This window comes from Nilaparvata lugens, chromosome 8 (assembly GCF_014356525.2).
Source record: "Nilaparvata lugens isolate BPH chromosome 8, ASM1435652v1, whole genome shotgun sequence".
NCBI classification, from domain to species: domain Eukaryota; kingdom Metazoa; phylum Arthropoda; class Insecta; order Hemiptera; family Delphacidae; genus Nilaparvata; species Nilaparvata lugens.
In genome coordinates this window covers 1,376,460-1,393,836 of record NC_052511.1, presented here as the reverse complement: position 1 = coordinate 1,393,836, position 17,377 = coordinate 1,376,460, and the positions used below count along the sequence as shown (strand labels likewise).

At 34.6% G+C, this 17,377-nt stretch overlaps 1 protein-coding gene across 1 annotated transcript; it reads left to right on the top strand.

Annotated features, from left to right (window-relative positions):
- Window positions 1-15,197: 15,197 nt before the first annotated feature.
- LOC120352796 (jerky protein homolog-like) lies at window positions 15,198-15,698 on the top strand. Its single transcript, XM_039435044.1, has one exon. The coding sequence runs from the start codon at window positions 15,198-15,200 to the stop codon at window positions 15,696-15,698; it is 501 nt and encodes a 166-aa protein (XP_039290978.1).
- The last annotated feature ends 1,679 nt before the right edge of the window (window positions 15,699-17,377 follow it).

Sequence of the window (17,377 nt, the reverse complement as noted above, 5' to 3'; positions counted from 1 at the left end):
GTTTATGATTGAGACCCTTGTGAAGCACAGGTTACCTGCCAGTGTAATAATATTATAGAAGGCAATAGTAGCATAGATGCACGAAAAATGTGAGAGACAAAAAACTTCACCGAATCTTTCGAATGTCCCAATCCATCTACATTCATAGCCTTGACATATAACTAACCTAACTCCACAAACCTAATTACTCAAACTAATTTCCAAGTGAGTTATTTTCCTCCAGATACTGTCTAATTCGATAATCAAATTACTGTAAGTTACATAAGAACCCACTATTGTGTGTCACAATTAGTTTTTTGTTATCAGATTACTTTGTGCGTCTTCCATTCTTCTTCTTCTTTTCTTCTTCTTCTTCTTCTTCTTCTTCTTCTTCTTCTTCTTCTTCTTCTTCTTCTTCTTCTTCTTCTTCTTCTTCTTCTTCTTCTTCTTCTTCTTCTTCTTCTCCTTCTTCTTCGTCTTCTTCTTCTCCTCCTTCTTTTCCTTCTCCTTCATCTTTTCTTTTTGCAATTATCATTGTTTTTCATTCAGGAGATGCGGAGAGAAGAGAAAAAGAATGACATATGATTGAAGGAAGGAGATAAGAAAAGAACAGAATGAGAATTATATGGGTTTCATTTACACGTCACAGATATAGTGCTATTGACAACATCAACGTCTTATTTTTTCAATTATCACATTACATAGTAATTATAATTTTCCATGGTTCCATATATTTCCTTGTACTATAGCATTCCGTACTATGGAATAGTACTTATGGTAATTTTCTTGTACTATGGTAATTCAGTTAGATGACTGCACTTAACAGCGGTTAAATTTAATGAGCATACTACCACTTAATCGAGTATAATTTCTACCTCACAATAGTTTTATAATTTAAAATATAGAGCATATCAATAACTGAGAACCTTCAATAACTGGTAGAATCAAAGTTAACTCAACTGCAACTCTTTGGCCCGGTTGCACAAAAGCCGGTTGAATTTTAATCGTGATTAATTTTACGAGAACCAACCAGAGAAAGCGTTCTTTAAAAGACGGCATCTCTGATTGGTTCCCGTAGAATTAGTCACGGTTGTATTTTAACGGGCTTTTGTGCAAACGGCACATTGACAAATATACCATTCATTGCATAAACCCATGTCATCAAAGTATACTAGTTTAAATTTTTCAAGAACACATTGATAAATATTTTTGTCATCGGTTACATCAAAATCAAGATCTTTGTAGAAACACTTCAAGATTCTTCTCTAACTTTCAAAATTCCCTACAAATGATAACATCACTGCTTGCAATTCAACCGATGATAAAAGTTTGAAGTTAATTTCACTTTATTATGTCACTGTCAACTGGGTGAGAAGTTGATTCAGTGAAAGATATATCTATTTCAGATATAAGTAGACTTGAAATAATTGTCACAATTACTAACTCATAATTAAGTTACTCATCAAAATAGCTAAGTTTGCTTGTTACAACAGAGCTTGTCTCTTAGAGCTCTTAAGAGATTCTGAAGTTAAACTGTTAACACACATTTATTTATACAATATGACAATTTCCACTGAGTCTAACAAGACCCATAGTGGTACTAAGACACATGTGGTACACATTCAACAGTAAGAAGAAGAATAGGAAGGAGAAGAAGAAGAAGAAGAAGAAGACGAAGAGGAAGAAAAGAAGGAGAAGAAGAAGTTAATCTCAGTGAACTCTTCCATCATATCATCCGGATGACTCGTCTAATTTGGAATTTGAAATCTCAATCTCAAACAAGTTGAAATGCGGTCGCAAAAATAGTATCTAGAGTGAGGTCCACATTATGATGGCAGTAGAGAAAAATAGGAGGGCAACGTTGCCAATTCTCTGCTTCGCCACTGCTTTCTATAAAGGATAACTGATACCAGTATATTAACTGTTCAATCTTGTTTGAAATTATCAATTTTATATTCTATTCGACAAGAGAAAATATTTTTCAATGATTAAATAGCAAATATATTCAAAATTCAGATAAAATGTTTCGTTGAGTAATTGTATTTCTACATTGTTAAGAAACGACCTCGCAACCCTGCAAAGCTGGAAAAGGATAGCGCTCTCTGCTTTGTCGAATGATAGACAAGGATAGCAACACCAATGTTGATCAAATACTGCCATTATAACGTGGACCTCACCAATATGAATTAGAAGCAGACTCCTTCAATTTACGTTTATCTGTGACTTCTTCACACATTTTACGTAAATTTTAATTGACTCTCATGTCAATGCCACCTGTTTTTATTGCTGATGTAGTTTTATTGAATGAAACCGCACGGCATCTGAAATTTCTTCATTTATTAGTTAATTAGTTACTCTAAGGTCGATGCTACCCGTTTTTACTATTTTTGCTGTTTTTAATGAATGAAAATTTATGTCATCTTATTCACACATTTTTCGTAAATTAATTGACTACTACAGTTGGAGTAGATACATGAAAGTTGAAAAAGGATAATAATATTATAGTAAACTGTATATAGTGAGGCTCACGTTATAATGGCAGTGTTTGATTGGCAATTGTATTGCTATCCTAGTCTATCATTCAAGAAATCAGATAGCGCTATCTCTTTCTCGCTTTGATCTGTTGCCAGATCGTCTTCTAACAATCTCGAAATAAAATTAATAACAAAATATTTAATTTTGATTATGATAATTTATTTTGAAATCATTGGAAGATATAATTTTTGCTTGATAAAATATAATTGATTATTTTAAAAGAGGATGAACAGTTAATAGTACATCAATAAACCTGTATCAGTTACCGTCTATAGAAGGCATTGACAAGACAGAGGATCGGTAACGTTGTTCCCCTATTTTTCTCCCCTGCCATTAAAACGTGGAATTTTAATCGTGATTAATTTTACGAGAACCAACCAGAGAAAGCGTTCTTTAAAAGACGGCATCTCTGATTGGTTCCCGTAGAATTAGTCACGGTTGTATTTTAACGGGCTTTTGTGCAAACGGCACATTGACAAATATACCATTCATTGCATAAACCCATGTCATCAAAGTATACTAGTTTAAATTTTTCAAGAACACATTGACAAATATTTTTGTCATCGGTTACATCAAAATCAAGATCTTTTTAGAAACACTTCAAGATTCTTCTCTAAACTTTCAAAATTCCCTACAAATGATAACATCACTGCTTGCAATTCAACCGATGATAAAAGTTTGAAGTTAATTTCACTTTATTATGTCACTGTCAACTGGGTGAGAAGTTGATTCAGTGAAAGATATATCTATTTCAGATATAAGTAGACTTGAAATAATTGTCACAACTACTAACTCATAATTAAGTTACTCATCAAAATAGCTAAGTTTGCTTGTTACAACAGAGCTGAAGTTAAACTGTTAACACACATTTATTTATACAATATGACAATTTCCACTGAGTCTAACAAGACCCATAGTGGTACTAAGACACATGTGGTACACATTCAACAGTAAGAAGAAGAATAGGAAGAAGAAGAAGAAGACGAAGAGGAAGAGAAAGAAGGAGAAGAAGAAGTTAATCTCAGTGAACTCTTCCATCATATCATCCGGATGACTCATCTAATTTGGAATTTGAAATCTCAATCTCAAACAAGTTTAAATGCGGTTACAAAAATAGTTTCTAGAGTGAGGTCCACGTTATGATGGCAGTAGAGAAAAATAGGAGAACAACGTTGCCATTCTTTGCTTCACCACTGCTTCCTATAGAGGATAACTGATACCAGTATATCAACTGTTCAATCTTGTTTGAAATTATCAATTTTATATTCTATTCGACAAGAGAAAATATTTTTCAATGATTAAATAGCAAATATATTCAAAATTCAGATAAAATGTTTCGTTGAGTAATTGTATTTCTACATTGTTAAGAAACGACCTCGCAACCCTGCAAAGCTGGAAAGGATGCACTCTCTGCTTTGTCGAATGATGGACAAGGATAGCAACACCAATGTTGATCAATACTGCCATTATAACGTGGACCTCACAATATGAATTAGAAGCAAACTCCTAAAATTTACGTTTATCTGTGACTTCTTCACACATTTTACGTAAATGACTCTCATGTCAATGCCACCTGTTTTTATTGCTGATGTAGTTTTATTGAATGAAACCGCACGGCATCTGAAATTTCTTCACATATTACTCGTTAATTAGTTACTCTAAGGTCGATGCTACCCGTTTTTACTATTTTTGCGGTTTTTATTGAATGAAAATTTATGTCATCTTTAATTTCTTCACACATTTTTCGTAAATTAATTGACTACTACAGTTGGAGTAGATACATGAAGTGAAAAAGGATAATAATATTATAGTAAACTGTATATAGTGAGGCTCACGTTACAATGGCAGTGTTTGATTGGCAATTGTATTGCTATCCTAGTCTATCATTCAAGAAATCAGATAGCGCTATCTCTTTCTCGCTTTGATCTGTTGCCAGATCGTCTTCTAACAATCTCGAAATAAAATTAAAAACAAAATATTTAATTTTGATATGATAATTTATCATGAAATCATTGGAAATATAATTTTTGCTTGATAAAATATAATTGATTATTTAAAGAGGATGAACAGTTAATAGTACATCATAACCTGTATCAGTTACCGTCTATAGAAGGCATTGACAAGACAGAGGATCGTTAACGTTGTTCCCCTATTTTTCTCCCCTGCCATTAAAACGTGGACTTTTAATATTTTAAAAGTTGAATTCTAGTATTTGTGAAACACCGCCGTCTTAGAGTGACTATCTAATTTTTCATAATATATATTAATATATTAATATATGAATCATATATAATAATTAATAATATGACAATTATTATCATATACTATATGGATGGTATTAACGTTTGAGACTCCCGATCACTTATTGTATTTTTTATTTAGTATTATCCTTAATTCTAAATAGACTATTTAAAATCGGTTTGGTCTTGAAAGCAACATAAAATCCATTCCTCTTCAATTCCCTACCTATTTTATCAGATACAAGGCTAAATATGGGATTGTTATCCAAGTCTTCTCCTCACAGTTTGAGCCTACAAAGCTAGAATTGATTGAATTTGTCTATTATTTTACTCAATAATCTGTCCACCATACTTTCTTCATACCCATTTGTGACAGCTATCTGTTTATTTTAGTGATCTCAATATCAAAATCATGATTGCTCATAGTATTGTATTGTAGTGCTCTATAGACCATGCTATTGAAGCAGCAAGTTGTGAGAATAGGATGACAAGAATGAGAGTATGATAACATCAGTATGGGTTGGTTTTCTGAAAATTGGGATTTTATTCTCGGTGTACTGGCTGCACTGAGTCTTGTACTGGTAATGTGGGAATCCGTCTCAAAGTTTTACAACAGTTAATGAGTCAGTCCCATCATTATTTTTCAGGTTATCGTTGAAGCTCAGTTTACCACTCGAATATCTACAACCACGCCTCTGATATCCTTGAAACCACAAGATGATTTCTGAGTTGGTTACCCAACTTGCAATGTCTATCTTTAAGTACTATATACAAATCTATAGCTGTAGTTGGTACCCATCAATACATCTTTTGTGAGTAAAATTGTTGAGCGGCAATAATTATATTTATTATATTTAATTTTTTAGGTTAGATTGTCGGAGTTTATTGTTATAAATTGGGTAACGATTAAAAATTACTCTTTACATCAAAAATACAATACTCACATTAACCTCCTGATCCATTAACGAGCCACTAGATACCGAAATATTCGTTAGAACTGCAAAATTGACGAGAGCGACGCCATAGAGGTCCGTTCCACTTGAAATTCGCGACGAAACTGTTCAAATCAAAGGCAGAGGTGACCGTCAAAATTTGACAAGTTATGACAGGAGACGTGCTCACCCCGGCCGGCAGTCGCTGCATGGCTGCCGCCTGCCCTTTACCGTTTGCCATGGTACGCCGCTTGGCGGCACATTTGAAAATTTCTAGATTATTGCCGACTGAGCTTCTACACCTGTAGAGTGTTATATTGTTGAGAATAATTCTCAATTATTGTTGAATGATGATTCGAATGCGGAAGAAGAGAAGAAGAGAAGAAGAAGAAGAGAAGAAGAAGAAGAAGAAGAAGAAGAAGAAGAAGTAAGAAGAAGATGATGATGATATGATGATGATGATGATGATGGAGAAAAAGAAAAAGAAGAAGAGGAAGAAGATTTCTTTTGTAAGCTTGATTTGAAATCATTCATAACCTCAATATCTCAACAATGCGGAATTCAAATAATAATATAAGATTAGATCGAATAATTGAAATAAATTATCTCGAATATTATCACATTCATATACTAGTAGTTCTGTGAACAGTAGACCTCACGCAGTATTCTCATCCACAGTACCTGATTGAAACTATAGACCTTATGGATACAGCAATAGACTGGCTTCTCCACCATCTGTGTAATCACTTGTCGCTGATTTATGATGAATAATTCTACAGTCTGATTTTTACTCTAATATTGGCGTATGAAGGAGGCTCCTTTTCCTTTTATTATCCTTGAGTGAAAAATTTCAAAACCTTGTATATACGTCGACGCGCAATTAAAAAGGAACATACCTGTCAAATTTCATGAAAATCTATTACCGCGTTTCGCTGGAAATGCGCAACATATAAACATATAAAAATTTAAACACTAAGAGAATGCCAAACGTCGACTTGAATCTTAGACCTCACTTCGCTCGGTCAATAATTATTCTTATAATATCATTTTCTATCAAATTTATCAATATAATTCAATAGATTATTTGAAAAAAATGGATTATTGTATTGGAATCCAGTACCTACTCCAATATTCTTTCACCTCTCACTTTCTCACTTCAGTTCATTATTTCAGATTCAATCTGTATATTATGACAATTATTGTATTACTGTGTTTGGACAGTACATACTACTAATTCTCAAGCAAATAATAAACTTGTAAGTAATTTTATGATTTTCCATTTTAAATTCTCCATTCCATCCTATACCATTAAACGAGCAATTCCTGTTTATATATTTAGATATTTACATGCTTATATATCTGTATTTGACCGGATCTCGAAACGGCTCTAACGATTCTTACGAAGTTTGAAACAAAGTAGGTTTATGATATGTAAATTCGATTTCACTATGTCTCAACCCTGGGATAACTAGCTGAAGGACATTAAAAGGATAAATACGTCCTTGGAAAAACAGCTGGAAATTTTGTCGTCTGTCGATACCGTAATGGAAGAGAGTGAACGAGTGCATGTGTGGGATCATCCAGCTGATCTTACGAGAAGAAAAATTCAGCAAGAAAAACTTATTTTGGTTCATTTCTCTTTTTTTAGAAAACATTTTCACTTCAAAGTCCAAAATAGTAACTGTGTGCTGTTAGTGTAGAATAGTACATAGTATATGAACAAATTTGTAGCAAACATAGTATATCATCTAAATATAATTCATAGTATATCTGTTTGTAATTGATGATATGGTTTGTTTTTGAAGTGTGAATAAATTGTTATTTTGATGAGTGATAGTAGCTTAACCTAGATTTTGATTTGGACTGTAGAATAAATTTCAAAAGGGACAGTTTTGGGCATAAGTCTGTTGTGCCTCCTCATATAACTGTAAAATAATTGTACGACTGAGAAAATGAATAAATAAAATATAAAACTATAAATTCAATCTTTCGTTACAAATTTTCTATGTTCTTTACACTCCAGAGCAAGCTCGGTCCCCCAATATTAATCAGATTACAGTCTGTAGTCTATACTGTTAGAAATGAAATCTATATATATATATATAATATATATATATATATATATATATATATAATAGTGAAATGGCACTGACTGACTGACTGACTGACTGACTCACTCACTCATCACTCACTCGCAGAACTAGAAATCTACCGGACCAAAAACGTTCAAATTTGGTAGGTATGTTCAGTTGGCCCTTTAGAGGCGCACTAAGAAATTTTGGCAATATTCCAACTCTAAGGGTGGTTTTTAAGGTTCAAAGTTCGTCTTTTAGCATGTATATTCTTCTTATTCTCTCTTAATTATAATTGAAAAATGTCCATACCATATGTTATATAGAACTATAATCTAGAGAGAGTACCTCTTCGAAACAGTTGTTAACTGGTAACTAAATTAATAATTTTGTCAGTTGCATTAAGTTGAGTTGGCTTTGTTAGGTTGGCCACAAGTTGAAGATTGAAATGCATTTATCGCGGAAAAATTGATTGGGCATTACTACTTCATTGAGAGCTATTCCTCACTTCGCTCGCATATCAGTTTAGCCAGTCGTTTAGTCTGGACCCCCGACTGGATCGTTCTAACATTATGATAAAAATGCTCAAATGAAAAATGCAGGTGAGCGAAGCGAGATCTGATCTGCTGATCTCATTTTTGGACGACCCAGTCGGGGTCCAGGGGGCGGAGCCCCCTGGCTAGACGGATACGGCGAGCGAAGCGAGTCTGACGGCTAGTACGGTATAGATATAAGTTGATGGTGTTTTTAGTGTCAGTGTAGCCCAGGTGTTTCAAGATTATTAGGCAACTTAGCAGAGCCTGGTTCACTTTAGACTATCAGTGAAGTTTGAATGAGAAAGATTGATGATATTTAGTATTAATTCTGACAGTTATAAGTGATTCTCACTGTAATAAAAACTACGCTAGAGGTGTCAAGATTGCGTTCAATGAAGAAAATTGGTGAATCTGGTTTTTTGAGACACCCAGTCGGCTAAGAAGTGGTTGTGACTCATTTTAAATCGTCAGCATTGGTTTGAATTATAAGCAATGATTCTATTTATGAGGAAAATGCTAACAGGTTAGAGTGAATTGCACAGTAATCAGTGCGAGATTATTAGAACGCTGTTTGACGACTACTTGTGCAATGGATTAAACTTGTGGACAAGTATCAAGTTCAGGTTTTTGGGATTTGTTCGTCATTTTTTTTTAGGATTTGCACACTCAGGTCCACAGGTTTTTGTATTGTTCAAGAGGCTCGAATTGTGCTGTAAGGAATATGTTTTGTGCATTCAAATGAAATGCAATACTGTATTTGAAAAATCCAATTGACTTACAGTTTACTTAAGACTCAGTAATATAATTTGATGTAAAACTCAATTTTATAATTTGTTGAACTGTATTCAATATTTGACTTTTGACTATTGTTCTAAGAATTTAATGGCAATAAAATCATATTATTTATCTATTAAGACGACATCTTGATGAGTTAGTTATCAATTTAACATTTTTATGCATTCTTTCCATGTTATCTGTTGTATCCTAGAAAAGGACGAAGGAGTGAGTCAATTTTGTTGTCCAACAAACTTGACCTTTAAAAAGGTTCGAAGAATACGTGTTCAAAATTTGAAGTTGATCGATCAATTCTTTCCTCCCTGCAAGAGACTCCTCACCAACAAAAGCCATACGAATTTACTTTCTAAAGATATTGTAGAACATACTAACAGACGGACAACGACTTTGGCCTTAGAATAAAATAGAATCGCTGCCTTTATTTTATACCTAGGAGGGCGGAGTTAGGGCGCAGCCGGCCCTCTCTCACACTCAACCCTCGAAAGTTGAGTCAGACTTTAGCCTTGTGTGAGTCAAAAGTGAGAACTCACTAACGCTCGTTCAAATATTGGGGTAGACACGTATGTAAAACTGATTGAGCTTCTTTTTCATTTGATGTATCACTTGTGCCTGTTGAAATTGAAAAAGACTAAGAAATTGTCAAAAAACCACTGATTTATTGATAATTAGAAAGACCGGTTTCGGTTATTACACCATTGTCAATCTCTGATAAACAGTTTATCAATATGAATAATTACCACAATATCAACTTCTCAACTACACACTTGTGCCTGTATGTAAAACTGATTGAACTTCTTTTTAATTTGATGTATCACTTGTGCCTGTGGGTTCGATGTAATGAATATTATAAAGGTACAATCAAAACGGTGAAGTCGATATGTAACTCTTGATTTGATTAAATTTTCTCCCTGGAGACTCTTTAAAGAGTATAGGAAATCGTCAAGGACTATTTGTCAAAAAAATAAAGGAATACATATAAACATATATTATATACATCACATTCCACAATGTACATTGCAATTTAATCCTCCCAAAAGCCTCATTCTCCATCCATAAATTCTTGAATACTGTAGTAAACCCCGTTTGCTAGTCGTCTTAGCTCACGATCCTCCTTCTACATATATACAGGATGATAATCGGCAATACTGTTCCCTTATCTTTCTCCATTGCCATTATAACGTGGACCCTACTATGCACGCTCTATAATTCACTCATTTTCGCTCGACAATCACTCCAATTTACTCCAAAAATAACTTCACAAACTTTATTTATGGGAAAGTTTATTTAAACTTTATTTAAAAACTTTATTTACAAACTTTATTTACAAACTTTATTTATTTAATACAAACTTTATTAGGCCGGATCAAGATCACTAATTATGAGCCGGTTTCCGAGCTCGGGATTTAGCTAAGTTCTAGACTTTAAACAGCTAAAGTCAGGAAATTGGCTTTCCAAAGCGGGGTGTAGTCGTAGTCATAGTCATGTTCAAATGAAATTATTTCGAAAAACTAAAAAATTGAACACAAAATAAAATAAAGGGAAAACAGTGTAAAGTTCCAGCTATTTTGAACTATTAAGGAATGTTTAATTCCGTCAAGAAAAAACGTTCCCAATTATAGAAATGAGGAGATAAAGATTGTCATAAAAACTGCGACCACGCCCCATTTCGGAGAGCCAATTTTCTGACTCCAGCTGTTTAAAGTCTAGAACTTAGCTAAATCCCGAGCTCGGAAACCGGCCCTATGTGTCCTAAATATTCCTCAACATACCTGCTACCCAATATTTCACAGTATCAACTTAATTATGCATCTCATACCTCATATACCAACCTCACGTTTCTCTGTATCAATTATCCGCTAACTAACTTACATGCCAATAATTTGAAAGTAGTTTCCAGCATGATCGATCATGTTGGTACAGCATGAGCTCAAAATAATGAATAACATGAACCATAAATATGCTGCTTCTTCCTCAATTATATATTGGCTGGCACATAAAGCTACCTCCTAATTCAAATGCAGCTAACGAAGTTACTGTCTAATTTATTGAGCCAAAGATGGACTTTCAATAGAGTGATGTGGGTGAGCTATAGATAGTCTAGGCTACAGTCCATCCATCGAGACAATATATCTATGGTGTGGTCCACGTTATAATGGCAGTATTTTGATCAACATTCGAGCTGCTATCATTCGACACAACAGTTCGCGCTATCCTTTTTCAGCTCCACACCGTTGCCAGATCGGATTTAACAATGTAGAAATATCATTATTCAAAGAAGATATACTATGGTATAGATGTTTATATTACAAATTTTAAGCCGATTTTTGTTATCTTAAGCCGACTACTGGCCATTATTACTGTTTTGTTGGGGTGAGAATGTAAGAACGGCACAGTATGAGAGACTACCAGCGTCACATAGCTTCACAAAAAATAACTACTAGGGCTATCGGCTTGAGTTAAGGCTGTACAAAGGCTAAAAATAAACTTTCTACTGGGATATTTTCCAAAGTTTTTCGATTTGTATATCATCAAGCTATCAAAATGAAAACGTTTTCTCAGGAAAGCATTTTTTCCGATCATTACTTTTTGAGATATGAGCGCCTAAAGAACAAATTCTTGGACAGAACATATCAAATTCGGTAAGAGGTAAATCTATAAGATTCAGAGGATAAATTCTTCATGGTATTGTTCATCTAGTTGAATAGCAATTTTCTAAAAATATAGATTTTTGGGACAAGTTATTAAATTAACCAAAATAATTCAACTGAAAGATATTTTTGGTCATCTTTAGTAAATTCAATAACTATTTCTGAGAAAGTTATTGAATTTACTAAAGATGACCAAAAATATCTTTCAGTTGAATTATTTTGGTTAAATTTAATAACTTGCCCCAAAAATCTATATTTTTAGAAAATTGCTATTTAACTAGATGAACAATACCATGAAGAATTTATCCTCTGAATCTTATAGATTTACCTCTTACCGAATTTGATATGTTCTGTCCCAAAAATTTGATCTTTAGGCGCTCATATCTCAAAAAGTAATGATCGGAAAAAATGCTTTCCTGAGAAAACGTTTTCATTTTGATAGCTTGATGATATACAAATCGAAAAACTTTGGAAAATATCACCAGTAGAAAGTTTATTTTTAGCCTTTGAACAGCCTTAACTCAAGCCGATAGCCCTAGTAGTTATTTTTTGTGAAGCTATGTGACGCTGGTAGTCTCTCATACTGTGCCGTTCTTACATTCTCACCCCAACAAAACAGTAATAATGGCCAGTAGTCGGCTTAAGATAACAAAAATCGGCTTAAAATTTGTAACATAAACCATCTATACCATAGTATATCTTCTTTGAATAATGATATTTCTACATTGTTAAATCCGATCTGGCAACGGTGTGGAGCTGAAAAAGGATAGCGCGAACTGTTGTGTCGAATGATAGCAGCTCGAATGTTGATCAAAATACTGCCATTATAACGTGGACCACACCATAGATATATTGTCTCGATGGATGGACTGTAGCCTAGACTATCTATAGCTCACCCACATCACTCTATTGAAAGTCCATCTTTGGCTCAATAAATTAGACAGTAACTTCGTTAGCTGCATTTGAATTAGGAGGTAGCTTTATGTGCCAGCCAATATATAATTGAGGAAGAAGCAGCATATTTATGGTTCATGTTATTCATTATTTTGAGCTCATGCTGTACCAACATGATCGATCATGCTGGAAACTACTTTCAAATTATTGGCATGTAAGTTAGTTAGCGGATAATTGATACACAGAAACGTGAGGTTGGTATATGAGGTATGAGATGCATAATTAAGTTGATACTGTGAAATATTGGGTAGCAGGTATGTTGAGGAATATTTAGGACACATGGGGCCGGTTTCCGAGCTCGGGATTTAGCTAAGTTCTAGACTTTAAACAGCTGGAGTCAGAAAATTGGCTCTCCGAAATGGGGCGTGGTCGCAGTTTTTATGACAATCTTTATCTCCTCATTTCTATAATTGGAAACGTTTTTCCTTGACTGAATTAAACATTCCTTAATAGTTCAAAAGCTGGAACTTTACACTGTTTTCCCTTTATTTTATTTTGTGTTCAATTTTTTAGTTTTTCGAAATATTTTATTTGAACATGACTATGACTACGACTACACCCCGCTTTGGAAAGCCAATTTCCTGACTTTAGCTGTTTTAAGTCTAGAACTTAGCTAAATCCCGAGCTCGGAAACCGGCTCATAATTAGTGATCTTGATCCGGCCTAATAAAGTTTGTATTGAATAAATAAAGTTTGTAAATAAAGTTTAAATAAACTTTCCCATAAATAAAGTTTGTGAAGTTATTTTTGGAGTAATTGGAGAGATTGTCAAGCGAAAATGAGTGAATTATAGAGCGTGCATAGTAGGGTCCACGTTATAATGGCAATGGAGAAAGATAAGGGAACAGTGTTGCCAATTATCATCCTGTATATATATGTAGAAGGAGGATCGTGAGCTAAGACGACTAGCAAACGGGGTTTACTGCAGTATTCAAGAATTTATGGATGGAGAATGAGGCTTTTGGGAGGATTAAATTGCAATGTACATTGTGATTACTACAACATAACCTATTCACTTATACTATTATACTTACACTTATACCTATTCACTTATACTATTCACATAACCTATTCACCAAGTAGTGGCGCAGTCGCAGGAGATTGCTCCGTTTCACTCTCTCTCCAGGTGAATGCCTTCGGGTTGCTGCTGCGTTGCTCGCCACTGCTCCTATTGTGCTCTTTCCAGACGCCGTGAACCGAAACGAACGCTCTCACTCGCTCTCATGTGAGCGCATAACGTGGGAACGTAACGCAGTTTCTTGAAGTGTCACGGCAAACCCATATAGACGTTGTTCACGTCAAAGTCAAAAATGTTTTCCTGAGAAAACTTTCTCTTTGGTAGCTAGATGATGCACAAATCGAAAAACTTTGAAAAATATCACCAGTAGAAAGTTTGTTTTTAGCCTTTGCACACTTAACAGTGAAATTTGGAACATAAACGCACTATACCATGGGATATTCTTATGCTATCTTTTCTTGTGTAGAAGAGATAGCGTTATCTGCTTTGTCGTATGATAGACAAGAATCGCAATACATAACAATATACATCAATGGATTTGCAATGACAGTTGCTACATTAATTATCTGGCTCATTTTCCTTTAAAACTACTCGTATCGAGTTAATCGAAGAAAACAAAAAAATCAAATCACAAGCCCCTAACTAAATTTTTACAATATTTATTTAACAAGAAAACTGTTGATTTTATTGGAAAAATAATATAACTTATATTGTAGTTCATAATGTAACGAATCGAATGGCATATAATAGAACTGTTTCCGATCAATGGTTACAGAGATAATTGATTTCCCGTGTTACCTGCATTTTCATGTTTTTAGGGGGTTGGGGCGGAAAGCTCCAAGGGGATATTTCTTGGGACTTTTGGGAGAATGACCCTCTGGGAGGGTTCTATCGATGGTGGGAATTCAGCTTTTATTAATTTTTCGGATCGAAACTGCTTTTTTGGACCTTCATTGACTGGGCTATAGCATGGTATTGTGTGAAATATAATGAGTAATAATTAACGATATTTGGAACATAACGTTCCATACCATGGGTTATCTTCTTATGCTATATTTTTCTATGAAATACCTAACCAAGCTCAATTGAAGATTATCCATCTATTCTAAGAAAATCAATCATCGTGTTATCTATGCTAAGAAAAACCCAAAACCGAGTGTTTTTAATGCATTTAGTACATACAGAGAAGCTCTCTTAACCGACCTCGGATCAACAGACTGTCGGATTAACCGACCGTTTCCAGGAAATTACAAACTTCCGCCGCTGCTGCGATAACGATCCAAAAATAACTTTCATGTTTTCAACAGGTCGAAACATATGATTCCGTAGCAAGTCAAAATTCAGTCAGTTGCTCTCAATATCATGTGCGGGCAGTTTCTAGTGTGCTAACTGTGTTTGCAAACTTTGATATTTAACAGTTCTTGATACCGTAATTGTTTTTTAATTGTTTATGTAATGACTTGTTAGTGTAAAGTACAGTAGTGTAAAATGAGTGGTGTTAAACGTAAGAGACTGGTTGTGACGATGGAACAAAAACTAAAAGCAATAGAACGGCTTGATAAAGGGGAATCTGTTAATAGCATTAGCGATGAACTCGGTGTCGGTGTTACAACGGTCAAGGACTGGAAGCGTAATAAAAAATCCATTCAGGACTACTGCACCCAAATTGAATCCGAGAAAATCTTAACCTCTCGTTGCACTTTAAAGAAACCTACAAACAAGATTGTTGACGATGCATTATGGCTGTGGTTTACTCAAGAGCGGCGGAAAGGTACACCGATTAGTGGGCCAATTTTGAAGGAAAAGGCGATGGCGTTACACGCTAAAATTGAAAACTGCGGGACTTTCAGGGCGAGTGACAGTTGGCTAGAAACGTCATGGTATCCATTTCTGAGTATATGCGGTGAAAAACTGTCAGCCGACCCAGGTGCATCTGCAGAATGGATAAAAACACTCGAAGATGTGATAACAAAAAAGGCTACATCCTGAAAAAGTCTATACATGGACGAAACTGGACTTAACTTTAACGTCTACCAGACAAAACTTTTGCCACTTGCATTAAAAATGCCTCGGGAACACATAAACTGAAACCTCTTGTTATTGGAAAGGCACAAAACCCAGGGCCTTTAAAAATGTGAATTTTTGTCTGCCAGGTGTTATAAAAATCAAAGTCTGCTTGGACGGATGAATATATAATATATTATTAAAGATTGGTTGTAATGAATAGTACTTCAGTAAAAACACACCTAAAAAATCTAAAAATGCCGTGCAAAGCAATTTTGATTTTAGATAATGCACCTACACCTCCAAGGAATTGAAGTTGACGGGGAAAGCGGAATACAGTGTGTTTTTTTTACCAGCACATGTTACAAGCCTGATTCAGACGATGGATCAAGGAGTGATTGAATGTTTTAGAGACGATACAGGCGGAAACTGATCTCAGAAATCCTCAACCGAATGGATCTTGAAAACAAGGGACTGGTTTTTGCCTGAAATCATTAACATCAAAGACGTCATTTACATGGTCGCTAAGTTATGAGGAGCTCGACAATTGTAAAATCATGCCTGAAGTGGAGAAGACCATTGAAAATCACCGAAGAGCATCAAATCCCATGATCAAAGAAGAGCCCCATGATGAACGAGAACAGATGACAATGTGGCTCTGTTAAACAAGCTTCAAAGAATACCCGGTGTGTGCCCAAGATTCAAGAAAACAATGTGGAGATTGGATCGCGACTTGTGACAATGAGTTAGAAAATGAATTTTTAACAGATGAAGGAATTATTCATAACTTACTAAAGGAGCGGGAGAGAGGAGGAATCGTGAAGAAGAGCGAGAGGGGAATGAGAAGACGACGAAGGGGATATAATTTCCCATGCCGAAGCTAGAAATGCACTACAGTTGGCTGCATTGTACATTGAACAGCAACAAACGTCTACCGCTTTTGACGTCATGTTCATAAAGAAGTGAGAGACTATGCATTCAAGATGTTCATAATCATAATCAACTATGTGGAGTATTGTGACTAAACGTGTCTTGTCTTGTTTTGACTAACTGGTGTGTGCCTAGCCTTAGGACTAGGCTTGAGTTGAGGCTGTGCAAAGGCTAAAATAAACTTTCTACTGGTGATATTTTTCAAGTTTTTCGATTGTATATCATCAAGCTATTAAAATGGAAAGTTTTCTCAGGAAACCATTTTTTTTCTGATCAACTTTTTGAGATATGAGCGCCTAAAGTTTGAATTTTTGGGACAGCAAATTTCAAATTCGGTAGGATATAAATCCATGCGATTTAGAGGATGGATTCTTCATGATATTGTTGATCTAGTTAAACAAAATTTTCTGAAAATATCAATTTTAAGACAGTTATTCAATTACTAAGAATAGCTTTAGTTGAGTTATTTTTGGTAAATTGAATAACTTTTTCAAAAATTGATATTTACATAAACATTTTGTTTAACACGATCAACAATACCATGAAGAATCCATCCTCTAAATCGCATGGATTTATATCCTACCGAAATTTGAAATGTGCTGTCCCAAAAATTCAAAATTAGGCACTCATATCTCAAAAAGTAATGATCAGAAAAAAATGTTTTCTGTGAAAACTTTTTCATTTTGGATAGCTTGATGATATAAAAGTCGAAAAACTTTGAAAAAATATCACCA